This window comes from Arabidopsis thaliana, chromosome 5, assembly GCF_000001735.4.
Source record: "Arabidopsis thaliana chromosome 5, partial sequence".
NCBI classification, from domain to species: domain Eukaryota; kingdom Viridiplantae; phylum Streptophyta; class Magnoliopsida; order Brassicales; family Brassicaceae; genus Arabidopsis; species Arabidopsis thaliana.
The window spans coordinates 16,578,731-16,593,413 of record NC_003076.8 but is presented as its reverse complement, the minus strand read 5'-3'; the positions used below and the strand labels follow the sequence as shown (position 1 = coordinate 16,593,413).

General features: G+C 33.3%; 6 protein-coding genes across 6 annotated transcripts; 5 read left to right on the top strand and 1 right to left on the bottom strand.

Annotated features, from left to right (window-relative positions):
• The first annotated feature begins 1,032 nt into the window (after positions 1-1,032).
• On the top strand, positions 1,033-4,024 carry AT5G41460 (transferring glycosyl group transferase (DUF604)). The gene is made up of 4 exons (NM_123510.4): positions 1,033-2,146; positions 2,856-3,154; positions 3,252-3,495; positions 3,589-4,024. The coding sequence occupies exons 1-4, from the start codon at positions 1,217-1,219 to the stop codon at positions 3,688-3,690; spliced, it is 1,575 nt and encodes a 524-aa protein (NP_198961.1). The 5' UTR covers positions 1,033-1,216; the 3' UTR covers positions 3,691-4,024.
• A 295-nt stretch (positions 4,025-4,319) lies between these two features.
• AT5G41450 (RING/U-box superfamily protein) lies at positions 4,320-4,814 on the top strand (the record flags this gene model as incomplete). Its single annotated transcript, NM_123509.1, has 1 exon — positions 4,320-4,814. The coding sequence occupies one exon, from the start codon at positions 4,320-4,322 to the stop codon at positions 4,812-4,814; it is 495 nt and encodes a 164-aa protein (NP_198960.1).
• A 990-nt stretch (positions 4,815-5,804) lies between these two features.
• AT5G41440 (RING/U-box superfamily protein) lies at positions 5,805-6,179 on the top strand (the record flags this gene model as incomplete). Its single annotated transcript, NM_123508.1, has 1 exon — positions 5,805-6,179. One exon carries the CDS (start codon positions 5,805-5,807, stop codon positions 6,177-6,179), a length of 375 nt encoding a protein of 124 aa, NP_198959.1.
• Positions 6,180-6,809: 630 nt separating this feature from the next.
• On the top strand, positions 6,810-7,295 carry AT5G41430 (RING/U-box superfamily protein; the record flags this gene model as incomplete). Its single annotated transcript, NM_123507.1, has 1 exon — positions 6,810-7,295. One exon carries the CDS (start codon positions 6,810-6,812, stop codon positions 7,293-7,295), a length of 486 nt encoding a protein of 161 aa, NP_198958.1.
• A 755-nt stretch (positions 7,296-8,050) lies between these two features.
• Positions 8,051-8,295, top strand: AT5G41420 (uncharacterized protein; the record flags this gene model as incomplete). Its single annotated transcript, NM_001125879.2, has 1 exon — positions 8,051-8,295. Exon 1 carries the CDS (start codon positions 8,098-8,100, stop codon positions 8,293-8,295), a length of 198 nt encoding a protein of 65 aa, NP_001119351.1. The 5' UTR covers positions 8,051-8,097.
• A 1,041-nt stretch (positions 8,296-9,336) lies between these two features.
• On the bottom strand, positions 9,337-13,478 carry BEL1 (POX (plant homeobox) family protein). The gene is made up of 4 exons (NM_123506.3): positions 12,133-13,478; positions 11,139-11,530; positions 10,253-10,313; positions 9,337-10,168 (listed from the first exon to the last, which is right to left on the bottom strand). The coding sequence occupies exons 1-4, from the start codon at positions 12,988-12,990 to the stop codon at positions 9,644-9,646; spliced, it is 1,836 nt and encodes a 611-aa protein (NP_198957.1). The 5' UTR covers positions 12,991-13,478; the 3' UTR covers positions 9,337-9,643.
• Positions 13,479-14,683: the final 1,205 nt, after the last annotated feature.

The window sequence follows — 14,683 nt, the reverse complement described above, 5'->3', positions numbered from 1 at the left end:
CCGCAACGTCGAAGCTCCTGACGTCGTGTGTCATTGTCGGCAAAAAAAATTGAAGTCTCTTTATATCGGACATGTCATGCCCCAAACATTATTGAAGGGCAGATTTCAATATTCTTTTTAATAAAAGGATAATAACATTATAACAATAACGAAACATCTCATATCTAAATCACTGAAGTATCACAAATAATTTGACTAAAAACGTCGGTACATGCACTGTAATTAAAGAAAAGAAAAATGCTTAACAATCAATAATGTTTTGGGCCTTCAATTAGTAACAGAACCCATTGATTTTTTTTGAATGTGATTTCCACAAAAGTAGATAGAAATAGGCAAAAAAGAAAAGAGCTAGAAATTTTAAACTCTCTGATGAACTCAGAAGCTCCTGAAGAGTAGCAGCATGGATGTAATAAAATTGTCTCGTAGTCTGCAACAACAAGTTGTCAACAACACCACCCATGCCCCCCCATAATTTATCATTTTCATAAATTGCCCCAAAAATTATAGTTTTATTTCTAAACCAACCCCTATAATAAATAAAATAGTCCTAGCTCCCCCACCACCTCCAAAGTTCTGCTACTACCGACACATATTTTCCACTACAATCCATACACGTGTCCATGCAAAAATACTTATCATAGTAAAACGAAAAAATACTAGTAGTTATAATTGTATTTCTTGTTTCCCACCTAATTAATTCTTAAATCTCCTTAAGCAAAATTTGATTGACTGTATATTTTGTTTGTCGGTTTGAGTGTAAAATACAGTAAATGACAACAAAAAAAAAAAATCAAACGCGAGGATATATCAATTGTTTATCAGAGCTAAATATGACAAATATCGTATAACGTTTTTTGTTAATTACTCTACTCATACAGATAATTCCAAGATCAATCTAAGAGTAACAATTAGAATCTAACCTTTATCATATCGAAACAAAATAGATTAGATTTTTTGCTAACTAAAAGTATAATTTTCTTTTTGACTATGACATTTTAATATATTAATATATAAACTAAGTAAAATGAGTCTCTTTCACAAGACACTTTTGTCTTCTCTTTTAGAAAATCAGAACAGAGCCACTGCATGTTCTTCTTCTCAATCTCACTTTCTTCTTAAACCCATAAAATTTGTTTCCATCGAAATATTTATTACCAATTATTTATATTTCTTAGATTTTGATTTCGTTTCCTTTTCTTCATCTTTGGTTCTTAAGATGAAGCTGAATAACCAGAAAGATCCAGCAGAGAAGCTAATGTGGGAACGGACTTTATCCGGATCCGGTTCACCGACCCGACCCGTATCCAAACTTATGGTAACGCTCCTCCTCCTCGTCTCCGCCACTTACGTTGTCTACACACTAAAGCTTATCTCAAACTCACGTGCTTGTCAAGTGGAGCCATTCTCCGCCGTTGTTCGTCGTCTCAACGACATTGTCAACTCATCTCAACCGTTGATTCTCTTCCACACAAATCAAACGGCTGTAATCAAATCATACGCCTCTCCACCACCTTCACCACCACCACCACCTCCGCCACCGCAAACCGGTTTCCAACACGTGGTTTTCGGTATCGCCGCGTCGGCAAGACTATGGAAACAGAGAAAAGAGTACATCAAGATTTGGTACAAACCAAACCAAATGCGTAGTTATGTCTGGTTAGAAAAACCAGTTACTGAAGAAGACGAAGAAGACGAAATTAGCCTCCCGCCGGTGAAAATCTCCGGCGATACATCGAAGTTTCCGTATAAAAACAAACAAGGACACAGATCGGCGATTAGAATTTCAAGAATCGTTACGGAGACACTTAAATTAGGACTCAAAGATGTGAGATGGTTCGTTATGGGAGACGATGATACAGTCTTTGTCGCCGAGAATCTAATCAGAGTTTTGAGAAAATACGATCATAATCAAATGTATTACATCGGCAGTTTATCGGAGAGTCATCTTCAGAACATTTATTTCTCTTATGGAATGGCTTATGGCGGTGGAGGATTTGCTATAAGTTATCCATTAGCGGTGGCTTTGAGCAAAATGCAAGATCGGTGTATTAAAAGGTATCCGGCGTTGTACGGTTCCGATGATCGGATGCAAGCTTGCATGGCTGAACTCGGTGTTCCACTCACTAAAGAACTCGGTTTTCACCAGGTCAGTAATTATCACTTTTATTTTATGTTTTTACTATAATCTTATTAGTAAAGAAATATTCTCATAGATTCGTATGAATCTAGTTAAATTAAGTTGGTTAATTAACTGTAAAACATGTTCAGATTATTAATATTACTTTCTTTTACACCAAACACAATCTGTAAATGAAAATTCTATGATTTTCTAACTAAATAACATATTTTGATTGATTAATACGAATCTTTGTGTTTTGTTTCAGTTGGTTAATTAGTAGTAAGTAGTTTTAACTACAACTAGATTTTATTTGATCATTGTATTTAATGCTTTTTAGTTAATGTGTATTCAATGAGTTTATCGAGATTATAAATTAAATTGTTCCCCGGGTTTTTTGATAATAAAAAGTTACACGCTTTTGGTTAAAAATCCATTGCATTATAAAATTCAATTATGATACAATGCCACGTCACTGGACCACAATGTTGCCGTACGTTATATTGTTGCCGGAGTAAGGTACACGTCGTCACGGTGTCAGGCCGTTTCTTTAAAGAGTTGTCACGCATTTAACGGCGCGTGCGTCTCACGTGACACTCTCCTTGTTTGTTGGTGATTTGTTCATTGATTACAGAACCAATCGTCGGTACCTACCAATAACCGGTCGGTTTGGTAACTCTTCTCAAATTAAATTTTGAACCGTTCCATATTAATTGGTGCTGTCTTTTGTGTATTTCAGTACGATGTGTATGGCAATCTCTTTGGATTACTAGCGGCTCACCCGGTGGCTCCACTGGTTACGCTTCATCACCTCGACGTGGTCGAACCGATTTTCCCAAACATGACACGTGTTGATGCCTTGAAGCATCTACAAGTCCCGGCAAAGCTAGACTCTGCTGGACTTATGCAACAGTCGATATGCTATGACAAACGCCGCAAATGGACTGTTTCCGTCTCTTGGGGATTCGCGGTTCAGATTTTCCGCGGAATCTTTTCGGCTCGAGAGATTGAAATGCCGTCGAGAACTTTCTTAAATTGGTAATCTATATCAAAACATTAGTAAAGTACATAAGTAAACCCCAAAATGTATAAATATATGGTCATTTTGTTTTACATTGTATTTTTTTTCCGTTAGGTATCGACGGGCGGATTACACGGCATACGCTTTCAACACCCGACCCGTGAGTCGTCATCCGTGCCAGAAACCGTTTGTGTTCTATATGACATCAACCAGAGTTCATCGGGTGACAAATATGACAGTGAGCCGTTATGAAATCCACCGCGTGGCTCATCCCGAGTGTCGGTGGAAGATGGCTAATCCCAGCGACATTAAGACAGTCATTGTTTACAAGAAACCGGACCCTCATCTTTGGGACAGGGTAAGTCAACATGTTATATAGTCATTTTATTTTTAATGCTTGAAATAATAATTGTTGAAATATGATTTCAAATTTTGTTTTTGGGCGCTGCAGTCTCCTAGAAGAAATTGTTGTAGGGTGAAATCAAAGAAGAACAATACTTTGGAGATTAGTGTTGCAGTTTGCAAAGAAGGTGAAGTGGTTGAAGTCGTGTAATAATATTCATGGTAAATTTTGTTCTGATTCAATTATACAGCAGATTAGTCAAATTACCACCTATTTAAATGATGGAAAATTTATTAAATAAATAAACAATTACCATAATGTGATTTTGTTGTCAAGTTTAATGTTTAGTACTCTAGCTCGGGCTCCCAAATTACTAAATCCAGAAAACAAAAATCCATCAAAGGGATACAGTGACGTCTAAGCCCATTTCATTGTTTGAGGCTCCTTTATGGCCGTATGAGGCCCATTTGTGTCCCTGTCTACTCCTAGTTTTGATTATTGTAATTTCTGACCATCAAATCATGATCCTGTTTCTATATATTATCCAGAGATTTCTTATGGTTTAAAATCTAAACCTAATTAATGAAAAAGTACCACCAATATAGACAAAAGTAATATTCACATCAACTCTAGATTTACAAAAGTAAACTAATATATCTACAATATGTGTATATGATATCTCGTAATAAAGAAAGACTTAACTCTAGATTTTTACAAAAAGGTAAGAAAAAATTGAATTTAAATAAAATTTGATAATGATTATCTCAAAATATGGATCGAAGCAATTGCTTCAACTGAAGCTCCAAATTTGATCTCTCTCGTAAGAAAGTAATATAACGATGATGGAGTCTCCACCGTCAGATAATCTGGATTTTTTTTCGACAGTATTGTTTTTATTTATATATATGGTATTTCCAATTGCCATTACAGTAATCTTTATTTATAAACTTTGCATAGATCTTAGTCAGCAACCTCCTACGGAAATAGCTCGTGAGACACACCAAAATTCTCATCCACCACCTGATCAGCTTCAACAAGACATTGAGACTGGACATGTAACGCTGCCTCAGCCTCAACAAAACATTGCAGTCGGATATATGACATGGATCCATGAAACGACAATTTTAGAGTTTAAAGATATAAAAGAAGGATCCAATAAGATTTTTTGTCCAATATGTCTTGAAGAGTTTGAAGATGGCCATGAGATAATTCGTATAAATATGTGTAGACATGTTTTTCATCGTTTTTGTATTGATCCTTGGCTCAATCAGAATCTAACCTGCCCGAATTGTCGATGCTCCCTTACTGCAAGAAAGAGGAAAGAGGGTGAGTAGGGTTTATTTTTTTATCCTCTATATCAATTTTCGAATTATTTCATAATTGTTTTGGCAAACTATGTGTTGTGATCACGTAATATTGCCAAAAGATATACAATAGAAACTCTGTAAATTAATATTCGATAAATTAATAAACATGATAAATTAATAAAATATGTCGGTCCCAAGTCGGGTCAATGTAAAAATTAACCAAAATCGATAAGATAATAATTTTTTTTAAATCTCTATGTCAAAATATGGTCCCAATAATATCATAAATTAATAATTACTAATCTTAAGGATACTTTTAAAGATAATCTAATATAATATGACTTTAGTTATATTGTCTTTTCTTAAAGTTTGAATCTTTTTGAAGTTCATTGCTAATTTTTTTTATTGCATTAAAAAGTCTTGGTGTTGTCTTTTCGATATGCATCCAAAAGTTGTGAAGAGTTCTAGACGCGATAATTGCTTCTTTACGTGTCGCTATTTCAGAAAGTTTCACATTATCGTCTTCAAATTCTTCACCAACATTATAGACAGAAATCACAATTCTTCTAAAAACTCTGAATTTTTGAGTATGCTTCATTTGCACCTAGATATTCGAGTAGTCTATTGACATTTATTCTATTTCGAAAGAAAATAGTGTTGTATTTTGCTTAAATATTTCTATGAATTGATAAATATTAATTTATCCAATAAAATAATATTTATTAATCTATAGGATAAATTAATATCACTATAAATTAATAAAATTTTATGGTCCCAACATTATTAATTTATAGAGTTTCCAATGTAGAACGTAAAGCGTTTGATTGTATATGTGTTTGGAGAAAGTATATTTTAATTATTTTGTTATTTGTTTACGTTTAAATTATTATTTTAGATATCTCATATATATGATTAGGATTTTAGCGCAAACGAAGGAATATAAATACTTATGCTAATGTCTGAGGGATTCTCTCATTATAAATACAAAACAGCTTTTAAATCTCAAAATCGAGTTTGATGCTGCCAGTGATAATGATCATAGGGACCGGATATATCGTTTACTACACCATAGTAGGCTTTTGGGTAATCGTATTCATCGTTCTATTGTGCTGCAGAACTCCTCCTCCTCCCCCTCCTCCTCCTCCTCCTCAACAAGACATTGAAACTGGACATATTCCAGCGATCAATAAAACCACGGTCGAGACGATCATAAAGGTTGAAGATGTCGAAGAAGGAGATGAGGGTTGCTGTTCAATTTGTCTAGAAGAGTTCAAGATTGGCCACGAGCTTATGTGCATAAAGAAGTGTAGGCATGTTTTTCATCGCTTTTGTATGCTTTCTTGGATTGATGCGAATCGAAATTGTCCTATTTGTCGTTGTTCTGTTGATTGATATCAAATAGAGGAGAGACTGACTATAGTTGAATTTTGTATCTACTCATCAAAAATTGTTTCAAAATTTTTATATAATTAAAGTATATACAAAACTATAACTAAGGTCTTTTTTTTTAGTATGATCAAATTAAAATTAACGCTAAATTGTCTCAGACCCACATGTTAAAAGTTTTTAGCAAGTCATGTGATCTATTATTCAACATATGTGTTTATTTTCTTCCTCTAGTTTCTATCATTTGAAAGTATTATAACCCCTCGAAATTGGAAAAAAACAAATCATAAAAATTACTTTTGCTCGCACACAATCAAAACCGTCCCCCACTCAGAGTCATAGCCATTTTTTTTTTTGGTTGACAGCGAAGAGCCAATTGTTATTATGTTAACAATTAAAAAGCAACAATATAGACAAAACGAATATTTACATAATATATAGTAAACTAACATGCATATCTAAAATATGTGTTTATCTCGTAATAAAGATTCATCTCTAGATATTAAAAAATGTACCCAAAAAAAAAGGAAGATAAATATAAATGAAAGTTGATAATGATTCTCATCATGGATACGAATCAGTTTGCTTCAGCTACAACTCCAAATTTGATCTCTCTGGTGTAAAAGTAATATTAGGATGATAGAATCTATGCCCTCGCTGGATGTGTCTTCAATAGTCGTTACAGGGGCCATTTTAATAGTCTTGTTCACCTTATATATCATCTCTGACTCTTGCAACAAGTATATTCAACCTCCTACGGAACTAGCTCTTGAGACACATCAAAACTCTCATCCCTCACTTCCTCCTCTGCCTGTGCCTCTGCCTCTGCCTCTGCCTCAGCCTCAGCCTCAGCCTCAGCAAGACAATGAAACCGGACATCTAATGCCGCTTCATTCTCAACTAGAATTTAAAATCGGTTATAGGGCATCGATCGAGGAAATGGAGTTTAAAGATATTGAAAAAGAAGGATTTGATGAGATTGGTTGTTCAATTTGTCTTGAAGAGTTAGAAGATGGCCATGAGATTATCCGTATAAAGAAGTGTAGACATGTTTTCCATCGTTCTTGTATTGATTCTTGGCTGAAACAGAATCGAAGCTGCCCAAATTGTCGATGTTTTTGACCGGTTTTTTTTTTTTTTAATCCCATTGAGTCGATTTATTTTATAACTGTTTTAGTTTCCAAATTTTATTTTATTTAGCAAACTATTGAATCAATAAATTGGATTTATGTGGACGGTTTTAAATCTGATGCAGCATTATCTTCGGGCATTACGTTGGTATTTTTGGACTTTGATCCGTTTGGGTTATTAGCTTCTTTTGGTTTTAATTGTTGTTTATAATTTTTTGAAGGGATTAGGATAAGAAAATTTGGTGTTTATCTTTCAGGTCCAACTTCATTTTCAAATATTTTCTACTAATTAATAATCTTAAACTTTTCACTTAAACAAAAAAAAATATACGACTTAACCTAAAGTTTTTAAACAGAGAAGTACTTCTCAGTCTCTTGACTCGTTACTCGTTAGCTTCGTGGAGTACATGACTCGATCTCAATCTAAAATTCTTGTAGGTCGTCTCATACGCAAGTTGGAATCATTGTTTTAAAATCGGAATCGTGAATTTTACCCGTTGTTAAAAGAACCGCTAGACGTTAATTGACCGCTCGGTATAGTTCTAGCGATTAATCGGAAAATTGGATTAATATCACCAATTCAACATTCCAACATGGGTATATTTGTAGAAAAATTAAAATCATCCCAAACCACTGGTTATGTTATTTAATCCGTTCGATGTGTTGCAATCACGAATTTTGTTTTGGGAGATTGAAATTAAAATTTAAAATTTATATATCAACACAAATAAAAATTATACACCAAACAAAAAACCCAAAAAAAAAACAACGCAGTTGCGGTTGAAACAAACCAAATGAAGCTGAAAAGAGTAAGGTACTCCTCTTGTAGAGAACCACCGCTAAGGTCGGAGTCTCTTTGTGAGCTGATGCTATTTCTGATTGATTTATCAATGGTTCGTGTGAGAGGATTGGGTGATGGCCTTGGTGGTATCGTCTCCCATTCTTTTTCCTCCACACATGATAGATCATGGCTTAGAACAATAACCGCATAGGAATTAGTCTACATCACTTCCTTAATTTCCCTAGAATTCCTTTGCATAGATATTTAATAACACGATTTTGGTATATTATCTTTGAGAATCCATATTATAAGACTTTTTCGACATATCCTAAAGAGAAATTTAGTAAAGGTTTCTTTTGGCTTGAAGGAGCCCAAATGTGACACATGAACCATAATTCATTAATGTTTGAAATTTTGACATTTATATATTTGAATTATTGACCGCGACGAGTAAATATATATACAAATTATACAGTCTTAGATTTAGAAATATGTTTCTTAGATTTAGTTTAAATTAGACAGAAAAGTTTCTTAAACAATGTCAATGTATATATATTGCATTTTGGAAAGAGACGTATGTCTTACTCTTATCGATAATTTTTGTTCTTATCAACACTTAATCTCGTGTTTAAGAGACTGTAGATGTTTGAATAAGACTATAGGATACAAGTCTATCTGTATTTTGTGTCAAATTGTTAATTCAGTCACTCTTGAAACTTGCTTGAATTCATTATTCATGTGTACATAACTTTATATGTATACGGGAGTGTACACGTGAACGTTATCGATCGACCGAGATGGTCCAATAGTCAGTTTGTTCTTTCTTTATTATGTTTGTCGTCAACTTTATTTTATTAGGTTTTGTCATTAATAACACAAAGACCATACACTCTCTCTAATTATGTCTTTATATAAATATGATGGTCTAGTGATTTTCGTTACTGAAGTCGTATCTATTCGATTCCAAATCCGTATAATGCATGCCAACTACACAAATTTCACTCGTCCATGTTTGTGTGATATCTATTTATGTGTATATTATACACAGTTACACACATTCAATTTTATAATTTGTATCAAGTATATACGTAAACGATTGTCATGTACAGACACTCAACATACTTTAAAAAAAACTATATATCCATTTACTTTTCGAAATTTTGAAACCAAATTTATAAGAAAAACAAAATTTTAAGGGATTGAATGTTTCCAAATAGTTTGAGATGGTCCTAGAATATGAAAACAGATTTGAAAAGACACTTGATAATATTTCCTTAAACAAAAATATATATGATTTACATTAAGAAAAAAGTATTAGATTGAGAAAAAAACCTCTCAATAATATATTTTAAAAAACAAAATGAAAATATCCTACAAGTGATATTGACGAACCAACTAACTCATACATTAATAATATCTCCTTGTCCACCAATCCTCCAATCCAATCAGACAACGGTATATATAAATATCTAATTTGGTTTTTATCTAACTAAACCGTTACATAACCGAATCGGTTTTGGAAAATATGTATCGATAACTTTGGTCCTAATCTTTTAATCTCAAACAATATCATGAAGTAATTGAGCTCCCATCAAATTCCTATAAGGCAAATTCTGAACTTGATCATCATCTAACATCGACGCTGAATATTGAACCGGTCCTTCTTCAATGTGGTCTCTACCGTAGAAAAGTTGGCCACCTTGAGCCGTCACTGGAGACAACGCTAAACTCACACCACCGTTACCATCGTTACGTTGTAACCCAAGCGTCAAGGAAACGTCACCACGTGGCCCTCCTTCACCAGCGTATGTCACAGCTTGGTTACCGTACAAGGAAAAGTCAAACGTTGACCCTAACGACATCGTTCCATGGGTTGAGTTGTGACCGGATTTGGATGTAGGGTTTGTCACTATTGAGGATAAAGATTCCGGTTCGACACGGATCAACTGGTCCGGGTCCGGTTTAGTATCGATCATCATCGGGTTTGTAATCTCCATTTGTTCACTTCTTGTTTCTTCACAGTACATTTCTTCAATCATTGGTTTCCATAGCCTAACTCTTGCATTAATAAACCAATTTGATACCTAACAATTTTGGTTTATTATAACTTTAGTAAATAGGATAATAAATTTTGGAATATATCAAGAATTAGTGGAGTTATTCTTTACCTGACTTCTTGATAAACCAGTTTGTCGGGCCAATATATGCTTATCAACATCGCTCGGATATCTGAAAACAAAAATAAGAAAATTTTACTTTAATGGAAAAATATAAGACAAATGGATATGTAATTAAAAAAAAGGATATAAATGATTGAAGAATGATGCAAATAAAATGGAAGCAAAGGTAAAGGGTTTGGTGAAAACTAACAAGATGTTTCATTGTTTGAGCAGTGTTTGGGAATTGATGGAGACAAGTGTTACATATGATGATAAACATATAACTTCTGTAAATTAAATAAATAAAAAGTAGAAGAAAAAGAACAAAATAAAAACATGGAGAAAAAAGCAAGGAGTTATGTATAGTTTCTCTCTTTTGTTAGTGTTAGGTAAAGAACATTGATTCTCTCTCTCAATCCACTTTGTACCTTTCTCTATTTCTGTCTTTCATCCACCAGTTAAATTTATTTTATTTAATTTTATATGTTCGTATACATATATATACATGTGTATATGTATATGTTTGTACACTCACTTTCACACCAATAGTGCAAATGAAAGAAAAAGGAAAATAAAAAAGCTATATGCAATTAACAGATTAAGGTAGATTGTATCCTATGCTTGTCAAGTCAATCTCAATCTCTCTATATAAAATGTACATATTTTTTTACTTTTATATGTTCAAAAATATTCATGTAACAAACAAAAAAAACCTATCATACTATTTATCAACGTACTATCAATGAAATAAAATCGTTAAAGAGGTTTTATATAGCTCCATAAATATACCCAATTAACTTGTGATTCTACCTTCATTGATCACTTCAGAAAGACACAATTAGTAACTTTTAGGTATGTGTAAATATATTAAGAGGATGTATATGAAATAACTTACGGGTGAAGAAAGTGTTCAAAGAGCCAAGCTCTCAACGTTGTGACTGCGCGTTCAGGCAAGCCGCGTTGTGGACGCCAAGGATGAGCGTCAACAAGAGTCATTTGGCGATACGATTTCTGTTGCCGCAAAGCTTGATCGAGCAATCTCAACCGTGGAGTTTCTCCACGTGCTGCAATAGAAACCGCACGATTATCCTCTTCTCTCTCTCCCAAAGCTTGACTTGTTGCTTGAATCTGTCCCACAAGTCCGTCTTTTAAACACCGAAAGTGTCTTGACATTGCCCTTGACGCTAACGCAGTGTATATCTCTGCCCCTCCTAGTCCAACCGCCGCTTCAAAGGCTGCCGCCGCAACTCTCATTTGCTCTCGGTAATGTCCATATCTTCTTTTAAGCTGCCAAAAAACCGCAAAAAAACGTTACCCCACACCATTCACAAAGATTTCAATCACAATCGTGTAAATGTAGATTCTTAGAATGAGTAAATACACGAAAAAGAAACAACTCGTTATGGCTTATGATGATGAAACTGATTGCTATAAATATGGAGGACCACTAGAGTCTCCAAATTAGCTCAAAGCAAAGAAAACAAAATTATATTTTGGTTCTATAGAAAAAAAGAAATAATGAGTAAAGGAATTAAAAGGGTTGATCTTTTCGTAGTTGATACGATCGAACTTGTTTTCGACGAGAATACATGAAAGAATGAAGACAAAAAAGAATCTTTTTATCTTAATATCTAAAAGAAATTTGTAACTTTAAGAAATATATGGACCTAATCAAGAATCGAAAAAATACAAGATTTATGGGTATCTTACATATTTAGGAATAAGTTGAAACCAAATGAAAGGAAAAAAAAAAAGATTTGTAAAAGACTTGTGGGTATTTTACATTTTTAGGAATAAGTTGAAACCAAATAAAAAAGGATTAGATTTTCTAAGAAACTCATGTAAGTTTTGATAGTAGTAATGAAATAATTTCTTGAAAATATATATACCTCTTCGAGCATGGAGAGCAACTTGGCTTTTCTTTTCTGAAGTTCCATGAACTCAAGAGAGTGAAGTGGTGGAACATGTTTCTTTGAAGAAGTAGTCGCAGATTGGTCATGTTGATCATTGTTGCTGTGGTGACTTGTGTCCCACTCTTCTTGTTGTTTACCCTTTTGCTTCTTCTTATGCTTCATCATCATCACTTCTTCATCGCTTTCCTTTACTCCAAGACTGCAAAACTCACTCAGTAGCTCTTGAGCTGGACTCAAATACTTGGAACTCCCAATCTGAAACTGATGATGATTATGATGCTGATGATTGTTATTGTTGTTGTTTTGGTGGTGACTATTCATCATCATCATCATCATCTGCGTGTGTTGGAGATTCTGATGTTGTGTTGATTTATTACCGGAATACCCTTGTTGTTGTTGTTGTTGGGGTCTGAGTTCGAAAGATTGGAGACTGATGCTTGTAGGATTTGAAGAGGAGAGAGAAAGGGAAAGACCTTGGCTTGGTCTTTGTGGTGGTCTCTCATCATTTACTTCACTTGGGAAATCATTATTAACATTGCATAGTCTCATGGCAGATGAAGAATCTTCCAGAAGCTGATTCTGATCAGTACCACCACTTGTCTGATGATGATGATGATGATGATCCGAACCACTTGTCATCCTAATCTGTTGTTGCTTAGAGAAGTCTATCATCATACCCATGTTGGAGTTTGAGCCAAAGATCTGATGATTGTAATGATGATGATCGGTTGGGTTTTGGTTTGTCTCATCAAACCCTTGGATCTGATTAATCATTTGATGTTGTTGCTCTTGATGATGATGGTTATTGTGACCATAGAACTGATCTCTTGCCATGTCTCTCAAGAATTGAAAACCCAAAAAGAAGAGAAGAAAAAAGAAAACTCTTTTTGGGACAAAAACAGAAGTTTCATTAAGATCTACAAGAACCCATCTCCAAGAAAAAGTTAAAAAGAACCAATAAACAAAATAGAAAGGCAAATCTTCTCATACCATGAAAATTACAAAACTTTGTATCAGAACCAAGACAATAGAGATAGCTCCTAAAACCCTACAAGAAAGTAGTTTGCATAAAGATGTGAATTATTTTTCTTCTTATTCTTTAGGTGAAGAGGGAGAGAGAAGAGATTATAGGAGAAGATAGACGAAGAAGAATAAAAGAATTAAACAGAAGAGATATAACAGAGAGAGAGAGAAGAAAAGAGATTGTGTGGCTTCACCTCTCTCTTTGTTTTGTACTTTGACAAAATTTAATTTTTCTTTTAGTATGGGTCTGTAAATTGTACTACAGGCAAAAATAAAGAATTATAAAATGGTAAAATAAAATTAAACCTAGGAAGAGAAAAAATCAGATTGGTATCTCTTCAGAGATCAGAAGACAGGTGATCATGACCCTGCCATAGACTCTATAGCTAGCCATCAATGTTTTAATCTCTCTCTCTATATATATCTATATATATATATATATCACAAGTGGGTCAAAATGCTTTACAATTTTCAAAAGAAATATTAATATTCTTTTTATTTTATTTTTTCCCGCATATAAAATGCCTCACAATTATACATTTAATTTGTGTATTTTGGTATACGTAAGTCATAATGAAATAATGGTTTATATTTTTCTTCTTCTTTGACGTTGAATTATAAATTATTGGTCTGACCAAGAAAATACTACAGGTGTCTACCTCTATTCTTTATTTTCTTCGTTCAATTATTAAGAACCTGCTAATTCGAAAATTTAGTTTACAAAAAAAATCAAAAAGGATGGTACGTACGTACATTGGTCCAAACAGTTTAGAAAAAAAATTGATTGGATAGATAACAAATAATTAAACTGAACTAAAGAAAACAAAAATTAGAGATCCTTTGCCCGGTACACAAACTAATTATACAAGCCATCTTCATATGACATATCTCTACGTTGATTTAATTATTTATTAAACATAATTTAGTATTTAAATGTTCATATATATATATATATATGTATATATGTATTTAGTATTTTGATTTTTATTGCTGAATCCATACGTGTAATCTACGTGTATATGTATTTAGTATGTATGTAGATATGTATACAATATGTTATCTAAGAAAATGATATCAATTTTGGTGTTAGTGTCGTTTGCTAAGCTTATGTAGGCAAATTTTGTTATTAAATGAATATTTTTGGAACTACTTTTTTTTTTGGTGAAAATATTTTTTGGAACTACTTTTTAAACATTTTTATGAAGCATAGCGTATCTCAAGCAATATTTGAACATTGACGATGATTTTTAATTGAAAATAATAATATTCTAAATTTAGCCAACCAGTCACGTGAATGTACAAATTTAACTAGTATTTTGTACAAAAGGTGTCCCTTTCTATACATAAATAATCGTTATATATAATACATGTATGCCTCTGCGGCTCTGCCTATTTTGCTCCTAAAATATATTTTCTTTGTTAAAGAATTATTATCAGGTCTAATTTATAACAGAATTATTTGATGATAAATGAATTTTCAAACAAAGAAGAGAAGTTAAGTTAA

What these genes read in the sequence shown, in the direction of transcription:
- AT5G41460 (NM_123510.4), top strand. Translation starts at nt 1,217, where the DNA reads ATGAAGCTGAATAACCAGAAAGATCCAGCAGAGAAGCTAATGTGGGAA. An exon ending in AAGAACTCGGTTTTCACCAG is followed by an intron (nt 2,147 to 2,855) that starts GTCAGTAATTAT and finishes TGTGTATTTCAG; the next exon opens with TACGATGTGTATGGCAATCT. An exon ending in ACCCTCATCTTTGGGACAGG is followed by an intron (nt 3,496 to 3,588) that starts GTAAGTCAACAT and finishes TGGGCGCTGCAG; the next exon opens with TCTCCTAGAAGAAATTGTTG.
- BEL1 (NM_123506.3), bottom strand. Translation starts at nt 12,990, where the DNA reads ATGGCAAGAGATCAGTTCTATGGTCACAATAACCATCATCATCAAGAG. An exon ending in TTTGAACACTTTCTTCACCC is followed by an intron (nt 10,314 to 11,138) that starts GTAAGTTATTTC and finishes TTTTGTTTTCAG; the next exon opens with ATATCCGAGCGATGTTGATA. An exon ending in CTGGTTTATCAAGAAGTCAG is followed by an intron (nt 10,169 to 10,252) that starts GTAAAGAATAAC and finishes CAAAATTGTTAG; the next exon opens with GTATCAAATTGGTTTATTAA.